Source organism: Mustela nigripes, chromosome 14 (genome assembly GCF_022355385.1).
Source record: "Mustela nigripes isolate SB6536 chromosome 14, MUSNIG.SB6536, whole genome shotgun sequence".
Classification (NCBI taxonomy): domain Eukaryota; kingdom Metazoa; phylum Chordata; class Mammalia; order Carnivora; family Mustelidae; genus Mustela; species Mustela nigripes.
Window position 1 is genome coordinate 36,235,194 of NC_081570.1, and position 27,718 is coordinate 36,262,911.

At 52.7% G+C, this 27,718-nt stretch overlaps 1 protein-coding gene across 1 annotated transcript; it reads left to right on the forward strand.

Moving 5' to 3' along the window:
• Positions 1-5,206: 5,206 nt before the first annotated feature.
• Positions 5,207-24,307, forward strand: LOC132000820 (fatty-acid amide hydrolase 1-like). Its single transcript, XM_059374619.1, has 15 exons — positions 5,207-5,475; positions 12,612-12,725; positions 12,928-13,077; positions 13,408-13,541; positions 14,090-14,296; positions 15,500-15,540; positions 15,957-16,081; positions 17,266-17,391; positions 18,305-18,402; positions 18,752-18,851; positions 19,188-19,231; positions 19,873-19,912; positions 20,350-20,458; positions 22,150-22,295; positions 23,959-24,307. The coding sequence occupies exons 1-15, from the start codon at positions 5,308-5,310 to the stop codon at positions 24,085-24,087; spliced, it is 1,731 nt and encodes a 576-aa protein (XP_059230602.1). The 5' UTR covers positions 5,207-5,307; the 3' UTR covers positions 24,088-24,307.
• The last annotated feature ends 3,411 nt before the right edge of the window (positions 24,308-27,718 follow it).

Below are 27,718 nucleotides of genomic sequence, written 5' to 3' on the forward strand. Positions count from 1 at the left end.
AGAGCACGAGACAAGGTGATCTGGTACAGAGTGCTCACAGGGCTGGCTAAGGACTGGATTGTTCTAGCTAGGCTTCCTGAAGGACCTGTGTTGAGTGTGGAAGGTTCCCAGAAGCTGAGATGGGAGTAAGGACATCCCAGGGTGAAGGAGCCATACACCCAGAGCTCATGAAGAGTTCAGTAGACGGTAGTGTTGAATGGGCAAAGGAGGAGCAGCAGAGATGTAGGTGGAGGCCAAACCAAGGTCAACTTTGGGGGTCAGTTCAGGAACTTGAATCGTGTCTCAAGGGCAACAGGGAGTTTTTAAAGGATCCCACAGCTGCAGTGAGGAGAGTAGATTGGGCAACCAGAGCCTGGAGAGGGACGAGGAGGCTGCTCCATGTCCATGATCCTAGTCTGGGGAAGGGGGCATGGAGCCTGAGCTAGGCCATGGCCCAGGGGTAGGGAAAGAAGTGGTTTGGGAATTGACAGTTGGGATGGAAGTGAGTGGTCTCTGCTCAGAGTCTCACCTCTGCCCTATCTGTCAACCTCCCTCCTACACGACTGCGTTGACTGGCGGGTGGGAGGGTGGCTAATCTGTGACTAATCTGGGAACTTCTTGGCCCCCTTAAGCCAGAACTTACTCTCAACTGGCCCCAGCCCTATCTCCCCTGTTTACTGCAGAAGATGTTTCTGAGCCTGAGCCCTCGGGTCAGGCACGTGCCCGGTTCTATCTGGCTCTTTTCAGATTCTTTTCAGGGCACCTTGCTTTCCCAAGGCTTCCTTCTCCTTCCTGACTTTCCTACTCCTTCAGAGGGGCTTTTTCTACCAGGTTATGTGCCCAGTGGCCACTGCACTGTCTGACAGTGGTGTCCCTGCCTCAGTAGGACCGGTTTCAGGGTAGACGCAAGGGCTGATCAGAGGGCCTAACTTACACGGGCACCTAGATCGGGATGGCCAGGTTGTTGGGCCCTGCCCAGATTCCTTGTAACTACTGTGTCATTTTGCCTCATATCATTCCCTAGAATCATCTGTACCCACCTCCCCTCCACCAAGCCTCTTACTCCTGCCCCATTTCTCTCTTTTTGATATCCTTGTGCTTTTTTTTTTTTTTAGTTTTAAAAAGATTTATTTATTGGTGATGGGAGCAGCTGAGTGGCTCAGTCAGTTAAACATCTGCCTTTGGCTCAGGTCATGATCCCAGAGTCTGGCTCCTTGCTCAGCAAGGAGTCTGCTTCTCCCTCTCCCTCTGTCCCTTCCCTCCCACTCATGCTTCCTCCCACCCCATAAAGAAATAAAATCTTAAAAAGATTACTTATTGTAGAGAGTACACATGCATGAGTGGAGTGGGGGGGGGGTGTTGGGCAGAGGGAGAGAGAGAGAATCCTCAGGTAGGCTCCCCACCAGGCAGGGAGCCCAACCGCAGGGGTGGGGTGGAGGGTGGTGCAGAGGGCCGGATCTCAAGACCTTGATATCATGACATGAGCTGAAATCAAGGGTCAGCTGCTTAACTGACTGAACCACCCAGGTGCTCCAGTATCCTTGTGCTCTTAGACACAAGGCTGTAAGATGGGGGTGCCTGTGCTCTTCCCTTCACTGCTTCACTGCTTCACCCTTTGAGCCCCAGTGTGGCCTCACCTAACCCTGGGCTCAGTGGGTGCTGGAGCTCTACCAAGACTGACTCCCAACCTTGAGAGGCTCGGGGACTTATGGGGATGGTTAGCCATTAACACGAACGCATCTGCTCCCTGGGAGATCAGGGCTTGGGGAAAGGTTATACAAAGGGACAAATGCTGCCAAGGGGTGGGGGAGGTGGTTGCTGTGGCCAGGAAGCAGCCACTGAGTCCTGTTTCCATTGCTATGCTAGCATTCTAGTCCACGCCACGTGACTGTCCCCTGGACAACACAGTAACCTAACTGGGCTTCTCTGCCTCCCTCCACACCTGTTCCCTAGCCCATTTCCTGTGCAGTTGCCAGAGGGATGCTTTGAAAGTGTAAATCAGATAGAGTCACTTGTCTCAAGACCTAATGGTTTCCCATCCCACCCAGAATAAAGTCCAGTCTCCTCCTGTATCTTGCAAGGCTCTGTGGGTCATGGCCCTAGCTTACCTCTCCAGCCTCCTCTAGCGTGTCTCTTCCTCTTATTCCTTGTACTCCAGCCACATGAGCACCTTTCCGTTTCTGGATCTTCGCCAGCTGGTGGTCCCTGCTCCAGAGCCTTTGTGTCACACTGGTGCCCCAGTACTTGGAACACTCCACTCCAGACTGCTCTTCTCCAACTGTCCTTTCAATCGGAGTTGGGTGACCTTTCTAAAAGCCATTCTGATCATGCCTGAAACCTTTAGCATCATTTGTGTTCTGTCAGACTCCTGGTTCTGACCCTGAGGCCATGCCTTTCCCAACCAGGCGGCTGAGCACTCTGGTCTCCACCCCTTCCTGAGTGCCCACATCCTAGTGTGGCCCTTGGGGGGTGCTTGGGACAGTGTGCACAGCTCCCACCCCCACACAGTTTGCTTTTGCTCACTGTACTTGCTCTTCCTCACATCTGCACCTACAGACCTCCCACTTATCCAAGGAGAAGGTAGTCTGCCCTCTGGCAGGCTGTGTGAAAAGGGCTTCTTTGTGTTTCTGTCCATACTCCAGACCTGGGGCCATGTCTTCATAATAAAGTCCAACGTCTGTTAGCCTCTGGAGTTGCTAGCCCATTATCCCATGGGGAAAAAAATGGGCCTTATTACTTCCATTTTATAGGTGGGGAAACAAGTTCAAAAACAGTTGCTAATTTGTTCAAGGCCAAAGACTTGCACGGAGATTTGAAGCCACGAAGCCAAACTTTAGTATCTGCTTTTCTCTTTTGCAAGTCATCCCAAGAACACACCCTCAACATCCCAGGTTAACCAGGTTCTGGGCTCGGGACCACAAATACTGTTCCATTCCACAGAAGCAAGTTCCATTCATGGTGCCGCTCTGCTAGTGTGTTTCTCTAGGAGGTTCTGTCATGTCCCTGTCTATCCTCCCTTCCTCTCCCTGGGGTTGTGATCATTGGAATTTAGGACACTGTGAAAATAGCTTCTCTTTGTCCCTGTTGAGCCACATCTTCTGGGATCATCCCAGGGCTTCAGCCTATTGAGAACCTTTGGGATCCTGGCTCTGTGGGCCACTCCTGCTCTGCCTCTCAGCTCATGCATCCATAAGTCTGAGCACTACACCCCTTTAACTTCATCTAACTCACTAATAAATGTATTGATCGGATCGGGGCCAAGGAAAGACCCTGGGGTGTGTCATTCCAGGCCACCCACTGGAGCAATCTGACCTGCCACACCTCTAACAGACTCCCGCAATACCACGTCCTGAGTCTGCCAGCCCTCCTGGGCTGCTGCCTCCCCAAGTTTCCCACCCCCTGGTTTGGGAGCGCTGACCCTGGGTGCCTTTGGTAGGGGAGGCCATTTGGGGTCGGGGTGTGTGGGGTTTGCTCTTGTGTGTCCAGCACTCACCACAGTGCCTGGTACTCACTAGGTACCTAGTGAAGACTTGTGGTTTTGTTTTTATTTTTTTGAGAGATTGAGTGGGGGGATTGGGGGAGCAGAGGGAGAGAGAGAATCCCAGTCTGACTCCAGGCCCAGTGCAGAGCCAGACATGGGATTTAATCTCACAATCCTGAGATCACCATCCTGAGATCATGAGCTGAGCTGAAATCAAGCCCTTCGATACTTAACTAATTGAGCTGCCCAGGTGCTCCCTCTTCTTTTTTTCTTTTTTTTTAAATTAATGAGAGAGACTTAAGCATGTTAGGAAGAAGGCAGCAGAAACACACAGAAGAAAAGGTGGGAATGAAGAACTCAGTCTGCCCATCGTTCCTCCATTTAAGGAGTACTACCAAGCACCTGCTCTGTGCCAGGCATTTTTGAAAAGGGCTGACAACGTCCTTGCTTATCGAACTTAATTTCTAGAGAGGGAGGTAAGTAATAAGTAAACAAGGCGATTTCAGCTAATAAGTGCGATGAAGAAATAAAATGGGGTGATGTGCTAATGGAGGGGTGCAACTTGAGGAGGGATCACGATTAAGGTGCTGTCAAGGGTGTGGGTGCCGGATGGCCTAGGAGAGCTGAGCCATCAGGGAGAGCCAGGGTTCATCGAGGGAGGCCTTGGTACGGGGGAGGGAAATAGTCTGAAAGGAGGAAGAAGGACCTGGGGAGTTTGCCAATGTCAGGGGCTAGTCCCTGAGACCCGTTCATCACCTGGGGTTACCCTTTAGGTCGTGACTAATAGGCCAAATGCCACCTGGCCCTGGGCAACCCTCCAGAGCTCGGACTCAATATTACCAACCACAAACACCTCCTTCCCACCAATTCTGCTTCTAACTTCACAGTCTTAAGGGTGGGGCCATCACTCTCCCGGGCAGCCACTCCTCTCTCCCCTCCTGGCTGGGCCAGAAGATCCAGCAAGAGCCAGAGGGCTCCCAAACGAGTCCCTCCTGCTCTGCAGCCCTATAACTTCCCATTATTTCTGCTCCTCCTCTGGGAAACCACTGGTGCCCCCTTACCTCCACAGCCCTATATTTCTCTCCACTGCCCCCCGCCCAACCTACCAGGAGCTCCTGGAACAAGGAGACGATGGGAAATGAGTCTGGAAGGGAGAACCAGTCGGCTGGGGAGTCTGGACTCCCAAGATCATGGATGTGGCCTTGTGTTACAGTCAGGAATGAGAGCCTAGCGAGGGTAACAGAGGCCGGGGTTAGGACTCTGCCTGCCCACCTCGATTCTCACTTCCTGGCATCATCTCCCCAGAGGCTGATGCCTTCAGAGCCTCCCAGGGGTCTCTGCTTGCTTCTCTGCCTGGACACCAGATGCCCTCCAGAGTGAACCTATTCAGTCCACCTCAATACAGCCTGTGAACTGTGTTCAGGGGGTGGGCAATTACTCTGGAAGGAACGGGAAACCCCAGGGACAGCTCCATTAAGAACTGCTGTGGGTCAGATCAGGGGAGCTAGTGGGGTGTTTGAGGGTGGGATCGGGGAGAAGGGTGTGGGGAGGTCTGATCAGAGCCTGGTCACCTCCCCAGCTGCAAGCTTGGGCTCCTCTCCATGCTTGTCTCTGCCTGAGCCTCTTCCTCTGCGTGGCCTGAGGTCCAATGGCTTTTGGCTCCAGGAATTCCACCTAGGGCTAAGCACTAGGTGGGAGGAGCTTGGATTCTGCTGCGTGCAGGGTCATGTGTGGCTTTTGCCCCTTGATGGGCCCACAGTGGGAGGGTGCTGGAGCATATAGCTGCCGGTGGACGAGCCAGCAGGGCTCTCAAGGAAGCAGGGGGCTCTACCCGCACAGGTTCCATAATGCCTGTCATAGCTTGGCTGATGATGCTCCTCCTGTTGGCCCTGCTGGGGGCCACCCGGCTCTGCTGGCTGCGTGCTCCCGCACGGAACAAGATCTCCAGGGCGCAGAAACGTAGGGCAGTGGCCCTGCAGCAGATGGAGGCTCTGGCCCAGCGTCTCCGGCAGCAAGTGAGTGGACACCTATCCCGGAGGCTCCCCAGCCCTCCATCTCAAGAGGAGGGCTGGGGAGGATCCCACCTCAGGGCTATTGTCCCATCCCCTCCAGAAGACAAGGAGCCTGGGGCAGGAGGGGGGGCAGTCCCCCATCCCCAGCTCTCCCCATGCTGGCTCTTTGTGGTACTGTCAGTTCCTCCTCCATCTGTGTACTTGGAACCCGTTGGGTTTGGGGGCCGTGCGTTTTCTTTGTCCTCCCAGCCCCGCACGTGAGTCAGTAATGTGGTGGGTGAGCTTTTTGTTGAAATAAGATAAACTGATGGAAGCAGTTGGAGGCAGATGGTCTTCCTTCAGGTCTCTTTCCAGCCCCTGAGTACCTCCACACCCCACTGACACAGGAACCCTGGACTACACGTTCTCCGTCCCATCCCCCTGCCCCCGGGTTCTGCAAATGTTGGAGAACAGCTCATAGATGCAAAGCACAGGGCGGTCACTGGAGATACGGTCCTTCCAGGAAGCTCTGTGTCTTAAAAAGGACTTTTGACAGCTTAGGTTAGGGATATTTCAAGGCACTGGAACAATCACCGTGGCTGGGCTGGGACTTGAAGGTGAAGGGACTGAGCCATGGGTGTCGCCGCAGAACCTGCCTAGAGTAGCAGAGAGTAAGGTGGGAAGGAGAGGCAGCCCACCTTTCCTTGTGCTTGGGGTCCACTGTGAGGTCTGGAAGACGTGACAGCCCCTTCCTGGGCTCCCCAACTACCCTATGAGGGGTGAGCTCATGGCATCTTAGGGTCCCCAACTGTGGCTGATGGTGGTGGACTCCCTGGGAGCCCTGGGAGTGGGGGTTGGGGACAGTGCCTGAGGAGCTATCCCCATGCTCTGGAGTTCCTGAGTGTCCTCTGCCGTCCCCTGGATGGTGATTGATGGCCCCAAGGGGCAGCTTCTCTGCCCGAGCTGCTGCAGTTCCTGAGAATGTGTATTAATATTAATTGGGGCTAATTAGTTGGATAAATCAATCTGCCCCCCGAGAGCAGCTGCCCCTCCCTGGTTGGTGAGCAAGAAGTCTGGGCTAATGGGGTTGCTGTGGTGAATCAGTGTGATGGAGAAGATTCCCGTGTGTGTGTGTTCATATGCACGTGTGCATGTGAACATGCATGTACGTGTGCGTGCACTGTGGCGGATTTGGGTTCCCTTACCGCACACACCAGAACCTGCTTGTGGGTGTTTCCTGCTGGCTTTGATGGTGTGCTGGTTGAGTGGTGTGCCTGGGTGCGTGCTGCCTGTGTTTGGTTATGGGCTTGTGGTACGTGTGCCTGGGTGGGTATGTATGTATTGTGTTACTGATGGGAATGTGTACATCTAGCTATGGATGGCTGGTTTGGGTCTGAGGTTTGGGTCTGAATTTTGGTTGAGCATTTACCTGTGTGGTCGGGTGTCTGATGTGTGAGGACATCTGCTTCTGTGTTGGTCTGGGCATGCTTAGTGTATGTGTGGGCGTCTAGTATGTAGAGCTCTTGGGCTGAGTACCTGGTGCGGGTGTGTGGGTCTGGTTGGCTGGAGGAGTGGAAGGGTTTTGGGGGGAGGTCACCCTTGGTGTCTCCAGCTTCCCCCCAAGGCTACAGACCTCTTGGCTTTCAGTACCTTACTCTTTCCCCAACAAAGCTACACAGGTCCTCACGGGCACCTTCCCCCTGCCAAGGATACCCTCAAGGCCTCAGGTGTCCAGCTTTACCTCCCAGGGAGGTAGGAGGCTGAGACATAGGCCAAACCCTGGCAGGATTCAAACAAATCCGGTTCAGTTCAGCTTAGCAAAATCTGACGGAGGTTTCCTCTGGGTCTTGCCTTTTGGTGGACCCTGGGGACAGATTCGTAATCAAAATGAATCTGACACCTGACTTTGACCTGCCTTAAAGATGCTTCTGGTCTGAATGTATCGTATCATGGTGGGAACAGAGCTATGCAAACTGCGATGGGAGGCAGCTCAGCTGAGTGTGGTGAAGGCCAAATGCTTGTGGAGCTATAGGACCCGGGAGGAAGGGCTTTGGGCCATCTGCAGAGGGTGGGGTGGGGAAGTCTTCACGGAGAGGTAGTGTTGGAGCTGAGCCTTACAGGATGTGCAGGAGTTTTCCAAAAGGAGGAAGGAAGAGGAAAGGCAATACCGTAGAGAGAAAAGCCTGAGATAAGGCAGTGTTTCTGTAGAGCATGTAGAAAATAATACTCGTAGTCCACTGGGGTAAATGGACAAGCCACTCATGGCAGCAGGCTGCTAACTAGGAAGCTCTGGTCACCTCAGGGGCACATTAGCCTCCCGACCATTGGAAGTTTCGACAATATTAAACATATTTCACAATTGCTTTGAAAATACTGGTAGTACATCAATTAACTAAAACTCTAAGATATATTTTCTTTGACTTTTAAACCATCATAGGAGGCAGCACCCGTGAGTGTGGAAAAGGCCAGATGGGCCCATAGAGCCGTGGGACGTGGCAAGAGGGGGAGGGCACTTCTTGGTATTGAGTCCTTTCTTGACTTCTGCCAAACATGTAGCAGTTGTACTCACAATCCTCCAGCCATTCTAATGCCGAGATTCTATATAATCAAACATCTCTATTGTCAACTAAGTCATAAACATTGTTTTTAGAATGTCGTCATAAGGGGAGCCTGGGTGGCTCAGTCGGTTGAGCTTTCAGCTCAGGTCATGATCTCAGGGATCATGGGATTGAGTCCCACATCATCGGGCTCCCTGCTCAAGGGGGAGTCTGCCTCTTCTCTGTTTCTCCCTCTGCCTCTGTCTGCCGCCGCCCTTGCTCTCTCTCTATCTCTGTCAAATAAATAAAATCTTTAGAATGTCAAAATAAATTACAGCAATCTCGGGGCAACTGGGTGACTCAGTTGATTAAGTCTCCAACTCTTGGTTTGGGTTCAGGTCATGAAACCTCAGGGTTTGTGAGATTGAGCCCCGTGTCGGGCTCTGCACTCAACCCAGAGTCTGCCTGAGACGGTTTCTCCCTCTGCCCCTTCCCCTTGCTCTCTCTCTGTCTCAAATAAATAAATATATTTTAAAAGATTTTATTTATTTATTTGACAGAGAGAGACACAGTGAGAGAGGGAACACAAGCAGGGGGAGTGGGAGAGGGAGAAGCAGACCTCCTGCCGAGCAGGGAGCCTGATGTGGAACTCCATTCCAGGACCCTGGGATCATCACCTGAGCAGAAGGCAGACGTTTAACAACTGAGCCACTCAGGCGCCCCATAAATAAATAAATCTTTAAAAAAAAAATTACAGCTCTCTCAGTCTTATGAGCCTCCTGAGAAGTTGTGTAACAGGACAAATAGGAGTGTGGTAGTTGAGAGGAGGCGGGACTGTGTTTGAATCCTAACTCCGATCTGTACATATTATTTTATTTATTTTAAGGATTGATTTATTTGAGAGAAAGAGAGAGAGAGTGCACACAGGGGGCAAGAGGCAGAGGGAGAGGGGAGAGGGAGAGAGGGTCACAAGGAGACTCCGTGCTGAGCACAGAGCCTGACACTGGATCTCATGACCTTGAGATCACCGCATGAGCCGAAATCAAGTCAGTCGTCCAAACGACTGTGCCACTCAGGGACCCCTGACTCCTCTACTTAAAAAAAACAAAACAAACAAACAAACAAACAATCTCCTCCATGCCTTAACATCCTTATCTCTACAATTGGGTGTGATGATTAGAACTATAGTACTCATGTGAGTTCCTAATGTTTACGGTGGTGTACACAGCAAGTACTATCTATGCCAGAGGTCTGACTTCAGTAATAACAGAACGAATGTTGTTCTTGCTGGGCAGCTGTTTAGTGAGTTTCCATGAATTTGTTCTATTAGGTGCAAGGGACACTCAGCTGGGTGGGTGAATGTATTGCCAGGCCCTCGGAAGCCCCATCCATCCCGCCAAGTCCCTGGAGTGCTGGCCGTGTTGGCAGAGGAGTGGTCCCAGCGGCCACCTCCAGTGGCCCCCAGTAGCTCCCTCTGCCCGTTCTCCCCACCACTCCCCAGCTCCCTGAGAGGCTTCCATTTTTACAAGCAGCCATGTGAAGACAACTGCAGCGGAGTGGTAGCCTCAGGGGTCCAGCTGAACAGTGGACACTTGCCCACAGGGATGTCATCTCTCCAGGTAGACATGTAGGAATCAGGGGCTGACATGCAGGCTTGGTGGGCACCTGTGGGTCAGCATGTGCTGGGATGGTCCCTGGTGGGGCTTGCTGGGGCTCTTTAGGGCTGGGGTGAGTAGGGTGAGGGATGAGCACAGAATGGCTCTTCACAGTCCTTGAGCGAATCAGGGCTGTGCCTAGAGTGTCCCTGCTGGGCAGAGCATTAATCTTTTACCTGCTGGACTGTGAAGAGAGGGCAGAGTCCCATGGCAGGGGCTAGGGCCGCTGGGGGTGGTGGGGCACTTGTGGGAGTGGCTTTTTGGTAAGTGACTCAGAAGGATTTCATTTTAGCCACAACACAACCATTGTGGTGCCTTCTAGCCAAATGCCCACCGTATTCTAGAAGGATCCATATCTGGGCCCTTCTGAAAATCCTTGTGGCGTACAGGAGGGGAGTTCCTTGCTCGGGCACTAAGGTGGCAAAATGGCACAACAAGTCAAGGGACTGGGAAGTATGGCTAGAACAGCAGAATATGGGAATGGGGCAGAGAGAGAGAAGGCTGGTGAAATGGGCCTCCCAGCGCCCAGCAGGGAAAGGGCCTAGAACAGTGCTGGGCACCCAGGAAGTGCTTCATCGGAAAAGGCCTCCCTCCCCAAGAGCCATTTGAGAGTAGTGGTGAGGGGAGAGACAACTTAGGTTTAAGTCTCTCCATTTTTATGACTTTGGGCTAGAGAGTTAGCCTCTCTGCGTCCCAGTTGCCCTTATTGGTGAAGTGGAGAAAATGATAATAAAAGCTCCTATCCAAAGGTTTTCATGAGGATTTAATGTGCAGGCAGATTTGCTTAACAAAGCAAATCTGGCCCCACAGGATGTACTTGGTAAACGTGTATCTTGGTGTATCTCTACGCAAATGCACTTTACATGTTTACGGCGAAAGCCCTGAAAACCACTCTGAGGACAATGGTTTTGCAACTTTATTCTGAGGGCACTTGGGACCTATGGGTTTTATCTGAATAGGATCACCTAGGCTGTAGTGAAGAGGTTGGGCTGGAGCGGTAGATACCAGAGGCAGGGAGGCCAGTGTGGAGGCTGCTGAGAACACTGAGAGACAAGAGAAGGTTCTAGGCAAGAAGGAGTCTGGAGAGTCAGAGATGGGAGATATGAAGGAGGCAGAACCACCTAACAGTGACACATGTGGGTAAGAGAATGGTCACTGGGGCCAGAGTACCGCATGTAGATCCAGGCTCTGCCACTTAATGAGCCAAGTGTCTTTGGGCAAAGAGCTTTCTGGGCCACAGTGTCTTTTCCTACCATAAAAAAAGAGAAAGCAATACGCCCTACCTCCTCAGGTAGGGAGTAAGGAGTGCCATGAGTTCATATACGTAAAATGCTTGGAATATAGCCTGCAACTCAGTAAGGGTTAGAACACATGTTCCGTATGATTGAGATAAGCTATCATGACTGTCTTCGGAGCTCAGACGTGAGGAAGTGATCCAGGATGATTCTGAGGATTATTGCTGTGGTGATGTGAGTATCATCGATTGGGAATTTCATGAAGAAGAACGGGTTTGACAAACAGTCAGTCCTGGGGTATCTGTGGATATGTGGGTCAGAAAATGGGTCTGAGGCATGGCAGGAAATAGGTCTGGGCTGTAGACACAGGGAAATCTGGGTATCCTTGGGACACATCTGGTGGCTGAGGTCACCCAGGGAGGGCGGGCATTAGGCAGAAAGGAGTCCAAGTTCTGAGGAGCAGCAACATTTATTTATAGAATAAAAGAGAGGAGAGGTTGAGAAGGAGCCGCCCGGGAGAGAAGGAAGCCAGGAGAGTTGAGGGCACAGAGAGTTTGCAGCAGGAAAGTGTCTGAGAGTCAGATGCTACCGAGGACTGCAAGATGGGGATTTAAGAAGAGTCCAGGAGGGACGCCTGGGTGGCTCAGTTGGTTAAGCAGCTGCCTTCAGCTCAGGTCATGATCCCAGCGTCCTTGGATCGAGTCCCACATCGGGCTCCTTGCTCCGCAGGGAGCCTGCTTCTCCCCCTGACTCTGCCTTCCACTCTGTCTGCCTGCGCTCGCTCTCGCTCGCTCTCTCTCTGACAAATAAATAAATAAAATCTTTAAAAAAAAAAAAAAAAAAAAAAAAAAAAAAAAAAAGAAGAGTCCAGGAGATTTAACAACCAAGGAGACTGGGAGTCCCAAATCTCCCAGGAAAATTTCACCTTGTCTGGCACCTCACTCTCCAGACCAAGGAAGGACCATCGTGCTGTCTTCCCATCCAGCCCCCCACTCCGGCTTGCAGGCATCAGAGTCTCAGCTGGGGCGCGGCAGGACAAAGGAAGACAACTTCACCTTCCTGAGTGCTTGCTGTGTGCTAGGCCCTTGTCATGCCACCGCTTGCCTCTGACAAGAGTCCTGAGGGGCTGGTGTCAGGCCTCACCTCATACCCTGAAGAATTGGGCTCAGAGCAGCTGGGTAACTCCTGATTGGCTTCTAGTCCTTTGTTCTTTGGAGGAACGCTGGCCACGGGAGGGAAGGGAACCCGCTGACCAGCAGAGAGTGTAGTCAAGGCTGGGTCCCGGCTCTCCTGCCCCTCAGGCTGGATCATCCCATACCCAAGTCAGATCACCAGGAGTGAGAAGGCTGGATAGGAAGGAAAGGTGCCCCCCCGAAGGCAAACCATACAGAGATGAAGCCCACTTCCATAACCCCTGGGTTCCAAACGTGCAGCTAGAGTCACTCCCACTGCCATTGTGCCCCTTCTGGGTAGCAACAAGAGGGAGCAGGCCTTCCTCTGTGCCAGGCCTCGGGCTGGGCACTGGGGAGGCAGACACAGAGGGAACATCTGCCCTGTGGGACTCTCATGCCAATCTGGAGCCCGTTCTGGAAATGTTCTTCATGCTAAGGGCGAGTCCAGGGGCACGGGCTGGGCACATGGATGGGTGAGCAACTGTGTGGGGATGTGATGTTGAGCATGTGCGAGTGAACTGGAGTGAATCAGTCATTGACCTCTGCCCTTCCTCTCCACAGGAGCCCTCCCTGGACCCCAAAGCCATCCTGGAACTGCCCCTGGAGAGGCTGGCCCAGAAGCTGCAGAATGACGAGCTCAGTCTGGAGAGTGTCCTCTGTAGCTACTTAGAGGAGGTGGCGGTTGGCTCTGGAGGGGGGTGGGGGTTCTCACCCATTGTCCTCCTCACAGGAGGTGGGGTACGGATATAACATTGCAGCACTATGGCTGACATGGGAGGGAGCACATGCCACAGTCACCCACCATTTCTATTCTGCTCTGGGTCAGGATGGTGGGTGACTGAGTGCCCCATGTCTGGTCTCCCTCAATGTCGCTCAGGCACTGAAGGTACATAAGGAGGCAAACTGCCTCACGGATTTCCTGGGCGAGTGTGAGGAGCAACTGCAGGCATTGAAGAAGCTCCAGAAGACTGAGAGGGGCCTCCTCTATGGGGTCCCCATCAGCCTGAAGGACACCTATGACTGCAAGGTAGGCTATGAGGTGTATGTTCACACGTGTCCATGTATGTGTGTGTGACCCTACGTCACTGAGCCCATGAGCATCTGAGTGTGGGACATTGGGTGAGTTCCGTAATTGAAGGTCCACAATTAGAAAGTGGCTAGCTGGGATCTGAACCCAGGCGTCTGGCTCTGGCCCACCACGTTCTCCCGCCGCTCATGAATCCTCCTAAGGGCGCAGGGTCCACACATCTCAGAGGCCATGACGATGTGTGGAATGGGAGCAGAGTGAGGAGAGCCTGTTCCCTGGGAAGTTGCATTCTGATCCCTAGGGCCTGGCCTTAATGTCACTTCCTTGCAGGGCCATGACTCTACGTGCGGCCTGGCCCAGTTCCTGGAGAAGCCAGCAGCCAAGGATGGGGTCATTGTGGAAGTGCTCAAGGCTCAGGGAGCTATTCCCTTCGTTAAGACCAACATCCCACAGACGCTGTTCAGGTCTCTGAAGTGGGTAGGCGGGGCTGGGTTTGGGGCCGGGCCCAGGACTGACAGCAACTTAAAGTCCGGGCTCAGGGTGGAGGGGTGAGGTGCGGACCAGTCACGCATGCTGTGAGGATCGAGGTTCTTGGGCATGTCGTTTCTGCCCTCTGAGCCTTGGCCTCCTCATCTTGTAATGTGTGGGTGGACTTCATAGTCTCTACAGGCCCTCAGGCTCTGAGATTCTGAAGAGTTTCATCTCTGTGTTTATCCCAGCTTTTCTCTCCTCTCCCTTGGCATTTAGTGTACCTACTTTTGTGAGGAACCTGTTGCCAATTCTGACAGCAGGGCTGGGGGCTCCTGTCCTTAAGTTAGGAGCTGTGGTTGGTGTCCCCTCTTGGTGTTCCCTGCTGCAGTTGGGCCCTCACCTCAGCCGTAAGGGAGACTGGGAGGGCTCAGCCCTGGGGAGGAGCTGGGGAGCCAAAGTGGGCCTGGGGTTGACTCCTGAGGGGGTCAGTCTCTTCGGGGAGACTTTCACCTCCCAGCTCTTTTTCTTCTGCTTCTGTCAGCTTTTATTGCAGCAACCCCATCTACGGACAGACCCTGCACCCTCTGAACTTGAAGAAGACACCTGGGGGCTCCTCAGGGGGTGAGGGAGTCATGCTGGCACAACGGGGTTCCATCCTGGGCATGGGGACCGACAGTGGGGGCAGCATCCGCGTACCAGCCAGCTTTTGTGGTGTCTGTGGCTTGAGGACCACCGGATACCGCCTCAGGTACTTGGTGCTGGTGCTGGGGGGAGGGGGAGACTCAGCCCAGCCTAGGGGAACAGAGGCCTGCCTGGTACATCAACTCTTATCCACTCACCTCAGTACTCGGGGAAGCGGCTAAATGTAGGTGGGCTTCAAATAGCTCCTGCTTCAGTCCCAGATCAGCACACCATGTCTGGTATAGGTGGCAGGAGAAAAGGCCTTCCATACGCTCATTAAATTATTTGTTCATGAATTCATTCATCTTTACATCTACCCATTGACCTACCTGTTCCCTTAGTCGCTCATTGGTCTATCCATTTTTCCATCTATCCATCCTTTGTCCATTCATCCATTTTTGCAGTCATCATCCCAGTCTCTAGCCATCAGTTAATTTCACTATTTATCCACCATTTAATTTATCTAACAGATATTTATTGAGTGTTTACTCTGTGACTAGTACCGTACTAGGAACTGGGGATATATCGATAAAAAAAAAAGGACAAACATCCCAACCCTTGGCAAATTCATATACATTCCTCCTTCCATTCATTAGTTCATTCACTCATCCATCTCCCCATCCATCTGTTCATCGAGCCATCTATCTGTCCATCCGTATCCGCCTCTGATCCTTCATCCACCCATCTTTCAGGTCCTCCTCCCCAAATACCTGCACTGTGGTAGCCCGTGTGCTGGGGACACAGAACAGTCTCAGACCCGGTCCCTGCCCCTGTTGTGCTATTAGACATGCAAATGGCTGAGTCAGAAAGTGATGGGGCTCTAGGAGAGGGTCAAAGCTTGTGGAAATTCACAGGATGATGCTGATCTTTTCTCCAACAGAGATTTCTTAAAAGCCTAGACCTTATACTTTCAGAGGCGGGGCAAGGGAAGGGAAGGCTTCCTGGAAGAGGCAGAATCTGAAGGTGGCTTTGAAGGATGGGTTTGCAGAGATGGTGTAGAGTCTAGAAGGCTGTAACCTGCGAGCAGCGTTCTTTGCCCGGAGCAGTATGTGTGTGTGGAAGGGCTAGAAGGGGATGCTGTGGAAGGAGTTGATACTGCAGAGCCTTGAAGGCCATCAGAGAGGCTAGACTTGATGCTGTGGGTACTAGGGGTCACAGCAAGGTTGAAGCAACTCCTCTTGCTGGTGCTGGGGCCTGGGGGAGTGCTTGGCTGGCCTGTTCCTTCCTTCAAGCGCTGAGCTGGGCTCTGGGTGGGGGTGGGGTTTTGCAGCTACTCCGGAGTTGCAGGTGCTGTCAAGGGCAAGAAATCTGGTAAGCAACCCGCTGTGCCTGTGGCCACACCCATCCAGAGACAACCCAGTAAGCCTTCCTCTCTCCCAAGGACATTTCACTCAGCCCTATCTCACCCAGACTTGCCCCACTGGTGATAAAGCAATCTGAAGGAACAGCATGTTTCCCAAGCGCCCCCCCCACCCCCCAAACCCCTCCGTGAGAAGTGCTTCTTACAACCCAGCTTTAATCTTTCCTACTTGTCTCTTGACGCTCTGCCCCAGCTGAGATTCTCCTGTCAGGCACCTGAGCTGCTTTCGCAGTGTGCCGACTCTCCCTGTCCCCGGCCCCAGGACCCTGTGACCTGATCATGGCCCCAGGCCCCACCCTCTGATGCCAGGCAATGGGGATCCCCGGGAGCAGAAAGGATGAGAGGAATCTGCCTTGTTTCTGTTCAGTGACTACCGTGGCTGGCCCCATGGCCCGGGATGTGGAGAGCCTGGCGCTGTGTTTGCGAGCACTGCTAAGTGAAGACATGCACCGGCTGGACCCCACCGTGCCTTTTATGCCCTTCAGGGAGGAGGTAAGCTGGGTCTGGAGGGCTCCCACCTCTCCCCTCCTTTCCTTCCTCATTGACCTGTCTACCATCTGACTATCTTCTGTGAAGATTCTCTCCCCCAGCCCAAGGTACAATGACCTAGAAGCCCACATGATCAGTCATATTCACCTCCCCTCCCTGCTGGACACCAGCTGCTTTGGCCTCTCAGCTGCTTGGCACTGTAGCTAACACTGCCCCCCAGAGAGGGGCTCCAGACATGACACAGACATGATACTCAGCATGTCTGGTATCTGGTTAAGCTGGGCTTCCAGTCCTCTAGGTAACCTTGGCCAAGTCCCATCTCTTCCTAGGCCCCAGGCTCCCCAGTGGTGTGGTAAAGAGGTTGGACCGGAAGATTGCTCCAGGCCCTGCCAGCTTTGGCAGGCTTCATTTATGCATTAGTTTATTCAGTGACAATTATTGGAATCTACTATGTTCAGGCTCTTGGTAGTTCATCCTAATACTCGCTCTATAGAATGAGCATTGTGCTTCTCATTTACAGGGAAGGAAACTGAGGGGAAATGAAGTGACTTGCCTATGATCACAAAGCTGGAAACTGGCAGAGTTGGGCTTTGAATCCAGCCCTATCTGCTCTAGAACCCTCTCCATAGGGAGAGTCTCTGTCTACCATTCTGTTGATGCTACTCATCTGATCTCTACACATGTCCAAATACAATCAACCTGTGATCATTTTCTGTCATCCATTATTTGCCTCTACTAATTTCTCCATCTCCATCCTCTCCTGGCTGTTTTTTAGCTTAAAGGTCTTTGTGTCTATTCATCTACTTACTTCCTTACCTTTCCCCCCACCCCAACTCAATTCCAACCATCCATTCTTCCACCCACCCATCTATCCATTCAACCCTCTGCCCACCCACCCATTCATCATGTCATACATATGGCCACCTACTCATTCATGAATCTATATCTATCTACCTATCCACGTCATCCACCCAATCATTTGCCTATCCATTAGTCCTTCCAGGGGTTTCTCCAGAGGACCCAGAGCATGGAAAGTATATAGAGAGGCTCCAAGGGGGTCTTGGGGAGTTTCTGTAGATTCCCCCGGGCCCAAGGTGTAGGCCACAGCTGTGGCCCAAGGTCCCGGTCTGGCTCTTGAAGAGACCCACTCTCCTCTGAGAGCCCCACCCAGCCCCTCTTGCCCACAGGTGTACTCCAGTAACCAGCTCCTTCGAATTGGTTACTGTGAATCCGATGGCTTCACTCAGCCAACTCCTAGCATGGCCAGGGCCATGAGGCTCACCTCCAAGCTTCTCCAGGATGCAGGACATCAGGTAGGCAGCCAGACTGGTGAGCATGCTGGGCTGGGCCATTCTTGGAGAGAAAGGAAGTTATATCTGAGTCTGAGCTGCTAACATCACCGTTTTTCCTCTATGCTTCCTGGGGAAAGCTGATGGGCTGCAGTGGGAGCAGAGTGGGCCCCCCTCCCCTAGTGTGAGGAAGGCATCAAGATTTTGCAGCTTCCCTCTTCAGGGGTGGGGATTCAGGGACTCACTCCTATAATTCCTATAGCTTGGGTTTCTGTTGCCTCCAACAGATGGCTGTGAGGAGATCTCAGTCCTCAAAAATCACCTTCCGCACCCCCCACCCCACCCCAGCCCCTGCCTCTCACAACCAGTGGCTTGTCCTGGTCATGCCTCCCTTTTGAGAATTGCTGGTTGACGACACATGGATCTATGCAATCTTGGGCCAATCTCTTAACCCCCCTGAGCCTCAGTTTTCTACCATATGAGGTGGCTGTGAAGATTCAGTGAAGCATGTGGTCTGAGACAGGACCGCAGTGAAGCAGGCAGGAAAGGAGGGCCGCTTGAATGCCATGGTCTCTCCGTGGGGGGTGAAGGAGTGGCATGGCAGCAGAGGGGCTCAGGTGGATGGAGAGGAGAGGTGATATCCTGTCCTCTCTTTAAATCCTGAAGGATGTAGGGGCGCCTGGGTGGCTCAGTCAGTTGAGTGTCTGCCTTCAGCTCAGGTCATGATCCCAAGGTCCTGGGATCAAGCCCCACATCAGGCTCCCTTCGAGGAGCCTGTTTCTCCCTCTCCCTCTGCCTGCTGCTATGCCTACTTGTGATCTCTCTCTCTCTGTCACATAAATAAATAAATAATTTTTTAAAAAGTCCTGAGGGATGCTGAGAATCCCTGGTGGGGTGAGTAGCACTCCAGGCCCTGACTCAGCCTCTGTCTCCCCAGATCATCCCCTTCTCCATCCCCCGTATAGAGTATGCTGTCCAACACCTGTTCATGGGAGGTCTGTTTGGCGATGGAGGGGCCACCCTTCTGGAGAAGCTGTATGTTTGTCGGGACTCAGATGTCGGGCGTGGGGCTGGGGATGGTGGTGCCTTGATGGGGATGGTGGTGCTGGGGATGGTGGTGCCCTGAGCCCTAGGAAGGGGCTACGTGGGCCTGCACTGGTGGGATGCCTCTGGTTAATTGTGTGACCTTAAACAACAAGTCAGCAACCTGGGCTCCCTCTCCAGGATGCATGTGTTCCAGGGGTGGTGCTGGTGGGAACAGATGCATTTCTTTGGTCTCACCTCCTTCCATGGCTTCCCTCCAGAGTGGGAGCTGGGTAGGTAGGAGGGCCGGTTGATGGCTGAAAGACTGTAACTGACTAGATACGTGTTTGTGGCTCCTCAGTGAGGGGGACATTGTGGACCCTTGTGTAAAGACAACTGTCAACCTGCTCCGTCTGCCAGGCCTACTCAAAGGTTTCTTGGCCTGTATCCTGAAGTATATAGTGAGTGTGGACCTGAGGTGGGGGAGGCATTCAGGAGGGGAGAAGCCCAGAGAGGAGAAGGACTCAGAATGGGGCCCAGAGAGTGGTGGGGGCTCAGAGAAGAGGAACTGAAAGGGCTGATGGGGTCCAAAGGAGAGGGGTGCTTTCAGAGAGAGAGGGGTGCATCTCAGAAAAAAGAAGGGGTTTTAGAGAGAGGGTGGGGGGCTAAAGGCTAGAAAGGAGTAGAAGCTTCCATGTCAGTGTGCTGAATAGAGTTGCTTTTCCTGGACCCCGATTCTGGGCAGGCAGGTGTTGCCCTGTGGTTTCTGAATGGGTCTCTCTTCCCCGCCTCTCTAGGAGCCCCGAGCTAGCCAGAAGATTAAAGAGATTCATGGCGTGGGGTGAGTGCTAGTGTCCTCAGGTGACGTTCACAAGCATCTTCCATGGGATGGGGGGAATTAAGCAAAGGCCATGTGGCTAGAGTTGGCATCCACTGGGGGCAGGGGCTATTTAGGCTTTGGGATCTAATTAGGTTTTTAGGGTCATGTCTGACACGGGTTAAGTTTAGGCTTTTGAGTGGGGTTGAGATTGGGGCTATTTGGGGGCTGGGTTTGATTTGGAGTTAATCTCTGAGTTCAGGCTCGAATTAGTTTAGGCTGGGGTAAAGTCTGGGCCTGAGCTGAGATTGAGTTTGGGTTTGGGTTGGGATTAGGGTTGGAATTGGGGCTGGAGTGGCCTGAGGGCTGAGTGGGGACCTCACAGTTTAGGGGAAGAAACTGTGGCTTTGCGGGGAGCCTGTGAGTCCCTGTGGCTGGTGGTGGTGCTGGTGGGGCATTGACCAGAGGATGTGGACTCTTGGGAGCACTGGGCAGACAATGTATTCTGGGCAGTGAACAAGACACAGGGGGCATTCCTGGCCCATCAGCTGATTTGCAGCCCGCATTGAGATTAGGCTCTAGCTCTCCATGGTAATGTCCCTGTTTGTATAAAAGGGGGTCCTCCCATTCTGATCTTTTTGGACTTCTCTTATTTATTCCCCCAGGATTCCCAAGAAACTGTGGGAGCATCACAAAGCTGTGGAGGTTATGTGTGCCTGAAGTGACCTCAAGGGACCGCTGGAACAGGGGCAGCAGAGACCTGGGTGGTGACAGGAGTGACCAGACTGGGGGATGGGGGTGGGGGCAGAGCTCTGGCCTGGCCTGTAGGGGAGGCCCACGTATACCTGGTTCGGGAGGCTTGGTGACCTGGAGGTTAATTTAGTCCATCTCTTTGGGGCTAGGATGATACATTGTTCCCAGATAATTGCAGCCTAAGACTCCCCTTCCCATCCCTTCACCTCAGCCCCTGGGAAGGCCCCGACCCTTCCCCGCTACCTCTCCCTCCAGGTGTCTCAATCTGCATCTCACAGTCTGGGAATTCTTTCTGAGGTTTAATGCCACTGGCCTGGTAGTGCTTGACCTTGTTCTGCAAACAGTGACCTCTGCTGGTCTTACCCCTCCCTCCACCACTGTTCCTGCAGGAATATAAGCAAGAGTTCATAGCCAAGTGGAGGTCCTTGGATCTAGATGTACTGCTGACGCCAGTTCTGGCCCCTGCCTTCTGTACAGGCTATTCTAACATGACATTAGGTGAGAGGAACCTGGGTCCTGGTGGGGTTGAGATCCGGAGTCCAGGACTCCAGAGTCCTGCCACAGCTTCTGTGGCCTTGGACTCTGTCACCCATTCACTACTTAAAAAAAAATTTCTTGGGGTGCCTGTGTGGCTCAGTCATTAAGCATCTGCCTTTTGCTCAGCTTATGATCCCAGGGTCCTGGGCTTGGGCTCTGCATGGGGCTCCCTGCTCATTGGGGCATCTGCTTCTTCCTCTCCCTCTGCCTGCTTCCCCTCTGGCTTGCGCTCTCTCTCTGTTAAATAAATATATAAAATCTTTTGAAAAATGAAATAAATAAAAAATTTCTTAAATTGAGGTAAAATTCAGATAACATAATTTCACCATTTTAAGGTGTCCAATTCAGTGGTTTGGAGTATATTTAGAATGCCATGAAACCACTACCACTATCTAATTCCAGAACATTTCCATTTTCTAGAAGAGAAGCCCTGTACCTATTAGCAGACACTCACAATTTCCATTCACTTTTTAAATGAATTTTACTAAGGGTCCCCTGACTGGCTCAGTCAATAGAGCATGTGCCTCTGGATCTTAGGGTCATGAGTTCAAATCCCATGTTGGGTACAGAGCTTACTGAAAAAAGGGGGGAAAAAAAAAGAAAGGAAAAAACCCGAACTCTACTGAAATATAATTCACATGCAATGAAACCCACCAATTTTCAGAGTGTAATTTGATAAATTTTAACAAATGCATCTGGCTGTGTAACTACCACCATAGTAAAAATACAGACTATTTTTAATCATACGGCAAATTTCCCTGATGGCCCTTTGCAGTTCACACCACCCTTGCAAACTGAAACCGCTGATCTTCTTTCTGTCACTATAGTCGTGCCTTTTCTAGGATTTCATACAAATGGAATGAGAAGGAAGGAGGCTTTTGTGTCTGGCTTATTTCACTTGGCATACACAGTCTCTCTTAACTGGCTTCCTGCTGCCCTCCTTCACAAGGTGGCTTTGGCCTAGGCCCCCTGGGGTGACGCCCTTGCCCAGCACAGGTGCAATTCTCAGAGGTGTTATCAAGGCAGAATGAAAACCCACCCCAAGCCTGGACTCCGCTTCCCTGCGTCTCCTCACAGTGACTGCCCAAAGGCACATCCCACACCTGGTCCTGCGCCCGCCCGTGGCATCTGCTGACATCACCGACCATCTTCTCACTCCCCCCTACAAACGTCTTACTCCCTCCGGCTCACTCCTTCTTCTCATTCCATCACTCACTCCCTACAAACAGGTGGCTACTGTAGAGGAGATGCCTTTTAACTCAAGGTCACCCTCCCTGCACACTTCAGTGGTCATCAGCTGTGTGGTCTGTGAAAAACCAGCCAACGGTCCACCACCTCGGTTTCCTTATTGTTCACACGAAGAGTCAATTCCGCCTCACAAGGGGTGGAGAGAACTCAAGGATCCGCTGTGGAGAGAGGCCACACAGTGCCTGGCACTGAGGAAGGCTTCAGTAGCGACCATTCTCTTTCCCTCCACTCTGGGGAGAGCAGGAGGCCGCCGCCGTCAGGTGGATTCTCGGCCCCAAACGCGGCGCTATTGCGAGTCCAGAGGGCTGCAGTTCCGAGAATGACCTCAGAGGGGGCGCTCACCCAACACTCTTCCCTACTTGTCTTTTGTCCGCTGATCTGTGCTTGCCTGGCTCTGCCTACAGATGTCTCCTCCTACACGAGCCTGTACAACGTCCTGAACTTCCCCGCTGGCGTGGTGCCAGTCACCACTGTGACGCTGCAGGACGAGGAGGAACTGGCCTTCTACAAGGGATACTACAAAGATACTTCTGACAAATGTTTCCGGGAGGTCGGTTTCTCTCTCCAGGTCTCTCCCCCAGGGGCACAAGGCAGGACTGAGTCTTGCCTCCATCCCGGTCAGGAAGAGTGGGTGTGGGGCCGGGTCAGTCATTCCCAGTGTTTGTCCTTTATTGCTTGTACCGTGGTTTCGCCCCATCTCTGAGAACACACCCTCTGAGCTCCAAGTTAGCCTCCGTCCTTGCCCCGGGAGAATACAAAACCACTGGTCTTCTAGACACTTCCGTTAGGGAAAGTTGATCCCAGAGGCAGGAAGAGTGGAGCCAGTGCCCCTGGTTAGGAGCTTACTAGGGAACTGGACTGGACCCTGCTCCCCTCTGAGCCTCAACTTCTTTGCCAGGAAAATGGGAATTAAAATATCTATCCCACAGGGTTGTCCTAAAGGCTCAACTGAAAAACAGTGAAGCATAGGGCACCTGGGTGGCTCAGTCGGTTAAGTGGCTGCCTTCAGCTCAGGTCATGATCCCAGAGTCCTGGGATTGAGTCCCACATCTGGCTCCTTGCTCGGCAGGGAGCCTGCTTCTCTCTCTGCCTGCTGCTCCCTGACCCCTGCCCCCCTCTCGTGTGCGTTCTCTCCCTCTCAGACAAATAAATAAAATCTTAAAAAAAAAAAAAAAAAAGAAAAGAAAAACAGTGAAGCAATCAGTATAAGGCTTTGGAAATAGGAAGTGTATACTTCTTATTACTAATTCAGAAGCGGCTCACAAAAGGAAATATTTTCATGTGCATATTTAATGCATGATCTAAGATAACAGCCTTGTCCTGGGTGACAGGGAGAAGGGGAGAAAGAGAGAGAGATTGACTCTGAAAAGTATGTGTGTGTCTGAGTCAGACATTAAGTAACTTACTTTTTTGGAAATTGATTTTAGTGCTAGAGTCACCCAGTGGAACTGCTGACCTGAATTCTGAGAAAATAATAATAATGATACTATTTAATGTGTCTTGAGCTCTTACTCTGTTCCAGGAGCTGTTTAAAAGTGCTGTATATATATTAAATCATTAAATCCCATAACTGTCCTGTGAGGTTTTACGAAGTTGGAAATGGAGGCGCACACAGGTTAAGAGACTTGACCGACCATGCTGCCATGCCTCATAGACAGGTCACGTGGAGGGAGCCAGGACTCCAAGCTGGTCGACTTGGCTCCAGTGACAAAGACAATAAGGGCTTGTATCTTATCATCATAAAACAATGGAAACATTCCTGAATGCTCTAAGTATGTTTGGATTTCATAGCCGGGACTCAGGTTCAGTCCCCATGTTCCTGAGTCTGTGTTTGGGGTCAGGGTACCTCTCTCACAGCGGAAGTATGACCAGGCTTGGGATCAGGGATTTGCATATTCTTTATTCCTTTGCTGAGAACATTGGGTGGATACTCGATTTTTTATTTCATAATTGTAGTCGGCTGTCTGCACAAGGAGCAAATTTTACATCTTAACCCTGGAGAATTAGAGATAGACAAAGTCAGAATAGTTTTTTCAGGTTTCACTGAGAGCTGAGGAAGGCTGGGACTCTGAGATCCAGGACATCTCTCTCTTAATAAAGATTGGGGATGAGATGTTTGAACTAATAATGCCTATGAGTGGTGAAGGAGGCGGGGCACGGGGTCTGAGAGTGGAAAGCAGGCTCTTAAGTCCATCTACCTTCTCTCTGGGCAGGCAGTACAAGGATCCATAGGATTTCCTGTAGCTGTGCAGTGCGTTGCTTTGCCATGGGAAGAGGAGCTGTGTCTCCGGTTCATGAAGGAGGTGGAGACCTTGGCCAAGAACCACAGGGAACCCGAGTGATGGGCTACTCCTCCCGGAGGCCTTCCTACATCCTCATCCAAGTCTGCTCTCGATGCCCCTTCTCATGAATACTCTATCTGCTGTGTGTTTCCTCCTCCCAGAAGCCCACCAGATTTCTTTGCTTTGTTGTCCTTCTATGTGGGTATTCAATACACGGACTCCTCAGATTGGCCCAAGATGGGGCACAGGGTGAAGGGCTCAATAAATATTTCTGACTGGTTGGCTTTGTGATCTCTGCTCTAGGTGGGGCTGTAGCTTCCTGGTGGACTTCTGCCTCCAGCTCAGTCCCCCCAGAAGATATCCCAGATTGCAGCAGAGGGGAAAGAGCCCCAAACAGAGAGGCTGGTGACCTGGGTCCAAGTCCTGGCTCTGCCCCGGGCTTGCTGAGTGACGCTGGGCAAGTTACTTCGCCTTTCTGGACTTCGGCTTTCTCATCTACAGATTGAAAGGGTTAGATTAGATGAGGTCCATGGTACTTGTCAACTTGACTATTCTGTGATCTGTGACTTCTAAGCACTTCCCTGATCAAGAACTTACCATGGCTCCCAGTGCCCCCTAAAGAAAATTCCAAAGACCAAGTCCAAGGGAGTGAAGCCCAGTGAGAACAGATCCTGGGTTGGGATGCAGACCCAAGCTCATAATCCAGTGCTTAGCCTGCAAAGCACCTTTCTTGGCTTGACACTCAGCAGCTCCCAAGGTCCTCCCCGACCTCCTCTGCCAGGGCTCCGCCACAGTGTAACCTCCCTCTGTTCCCTCAACCCAGAGCCTTGGGGCCACCACCAGCCCACTTTGCACTTCTGCCTCCATACCTCTGTCACTCTGTTCTCTCCACCCAAATGCCTTCACTGCTTCTTTGTCCTTGGGGCCCTGCATCAAATGCCACTTCCTTTAGGAAGCCTTCTTTGATCCCTCCAACTCTCCCATGACTTTCCCTTCAGGAACTCTCTCGAGGTCCTTCCCCATTAAAACTTACCCTTTCTGTCTCTCACTCCTCTTTAGAGTACTATTTCCAGGGAGCTCAGCAAACTAATGGACTCCTTCCTCTCTGTGCTCAATAGCAGAGACTTTCTGGAAATAAAACCTCAATGCGGAGGAATAGATGTCACCCTTCCTTCCAGCCATTTGTATGGCCATCCATCCTACATTTGTTGAGTACTTCCTCTGAACACAAATGATGGAATTTCAGGCAGAAAAAGACCGGAGAGGTTTAGCTAAGAAGGAATTGCACCAGGAGGGAAGCCCCGACTCCACCTACCACAGAAGGAACCATCTGGGATGTCCAGGTGCACATGAGACAGGGTCATTGCTGACCTCACTGGGGCCTCTGCCTCTTGTAGGCTCTACCACTGAGTCTGAGATCCTTGCTGGAGAAAGAGCTTCATGGTTTCTCCTCACACAGGGCTAGCAGAGCTTCTGCTCTGTCCTCTCTCTCCCATAAGAGGGAGGTCTAAGAGGCTGGGAGAAAATGATTGGGGGTGGGGAAGGGGGAAGGGGTGCAGGATGTGGAGGTATTTTTCTACCTCAAGAGCGTTCTGCAGCCTGCCTCACTCCAACAGGCTGCAAACAGTTTGGGCACCAGGGGGCAGCATTGAGCTTTACACAGCCCTGCAGGGACCTTGCCTTCAGCTTTCAGATGCACGGTCTCCAGGTCTTTTCCCAGTCTAAACACAGATGGGAAAACTAGAGACGGGGAGACCGAGATTGGGGGGCATAGGAATAAGCTGGCCGTTTAAACATTAGTAGATTATAAGAGATAGGGGGCAGACTTCTATTCTTGTCTGAAATGAGCCTAGGGAAAGAGTGGCAGATACCAGCCCAAGCAGGCCCAGTTAATGGGAAGCCCAGCCTCAGGCCCGATTTCCCTCCAGGCTGGGCTTTCTCTTGTTTCTCCTGAGCTGAAATTGGGGTCAACAACTGCCTTCCTCCCCAGCTCCAGCTTCAGTTCTGGCCTGTAGCCTGCTAGCACCATCTTCAGCTGAAATCAGCCCCTGGTCTGTGCGACTGTAGGCAGGTCATTGGTTTCCTCGGTGCCCTTCGTCTTAGTGGCTGAGGCCGTGAGTGGGTGCAGATGGGATGTCTGGGGTCAGGGCTTCGCCTCCTTCTCCCCTTCCCGCGGCTGCTACTTCCACTGTAGAAGGCGCACGTGCCGGGTCCAGCTTCTGGCTCAGCCTCCTCTGGGGTGGTGGGAAAGTCTCCCAGCTACTTTGAGCCTGCTTCTTCTGTGAGATCGAAGTGATTACATCAGGCACAGCCACAGGATGAGACCGATCTACGGACGGTGACAGCCAGGTGGGAGAGGACTCAAGGTCCCCTCCCCAGCCTAGGAGTCAGTCGCAGGATGTCCAGAGTTCACCAGGAAAAGCCAGCTCCTCCTGGAGGAGCCTTAGAGCAGTCGGGTGGCGGTCACTCCAGGGGAGGAATCTAGCTGGGAAAGAGGAGGGGGTGTCTACAAAGGCTGGCCCTGAGCCCCCTGCTAGGACCCTTTGGGAAGGGGAAGGGGGTGCCTTGAGTTCTGGTCTTGTTTCTGTGCTGTGGCATGCAGGTAAGAGCTATCCTCTTTCCAGGCCCCAGTTTCCCCAGTGGTTGCACAGGGAAAGGGGAGATCCGAGCCTCTCCCCGCTCCCCTCTTCATTTGGAAGGCTCTGCCAGCCAGCCCCGCGTCGTCCCACCGGCCCAGGGACCGCCGGCCTCTCCACCTAACCCATCGCACTCCAATTCCGTCACCCGGAGCTGTGTCGGGTGACCGGGGCGCACAGACCCCCGCAGAGGTGCCCCCTCCTCTCCCGTACCCCGGCCAACAGAGTCCGGCTATTTCCCCGGCCGCTTCGCCGCCTGCCCCGCGCTCGGGCCGCCCCGCCCGCCGCGCCTCCCCGGGCGCCGGCATTAAAGCGCATATGCAAGCCATGAATTATCAACTGAAAGGAGTCAATTACCGGCTCTAAAAACGAGTGTCTGCGCCCGGAGCGCCCGGGGCCATCCGCCTATTTACGGAGCGATTTCCCCCGCCCGGCCTCGGGAGGGATAGACAGGGAGAGATGGAGCCAGAAACCGGCAGGGAGAGAGCCACGGGGAGAGAGACTGGGAGAAGGCGAGGGCCAGAGACCCGCAGAGACAGGGAGAGATAGGAACTGGGAGGGGAAGGAGAGGCAGAGGTCTGAAGAAACACGCAGAGACTCAGACAAGGCAAAGGTAGCTTGGGTCCCTCTTCTACGGAGAGTCAGAGGTGAGGGGAGGTTGGGGGGGGGGTCACGGCAAGACCTCAAAGGCTGTTTCCACTCCCCCAGTCTGTGTGGGGACCATATCCCTCCAGGGCTGGGGAGACTGCACTGCTGGCTGCAACCCCGGGGGAAAGGTGGGGAGCATAATTTTGGCAGGAAACTGGGGAGCAGGCTGTGGCATTGTCCGAGTGGAGGTGAGCCGGCCAGCGCGATCAGGAGAAGAGGGGGGACAGGTGAGGAACGGGCACGGGCACGGGCACGACGTGAGTGAGGATAGAGTCCGACTTGGGGGTGTCTGCAGAGTCGCAGCATGGAGAGACGGTGGTGAAACCAGTTCGGTGTGACCTGGAAGTCCTGTTGACCCTGCTGGACTCCTGTTCACTTTGACCCCTGTGCCTGCCTCAGTCCCACGC

What these genes read in the sequence shown, in the direction of transcription:
- LOC132000820 (XM_059374619.1), top strand. Translation starts at nt 5,308, where the DNA reads ATGCCTGTCATAGCTTGGCTGATGATGCTCCTCCTGTTGGCCCTGCTG. An exon ending in CCCAGCGTCTCCGGCAGCAA is followed by an intron (nt 5,476 to 12,611) that starts GTGAGTGGACAC and finishes TCCTCTCCACAG; the next exon opens with GAGCCCTCCCTGGACCCCAA. An exon ending in TCCAGGATGCAGGACATCAG is followed by an intron (nt 17,392 to 18,304) that starts GTAGGCAGCCAG and finishes CTGTCTCCCCAG; the next exon opens with ATCATCCCCTTCTCCATCCC.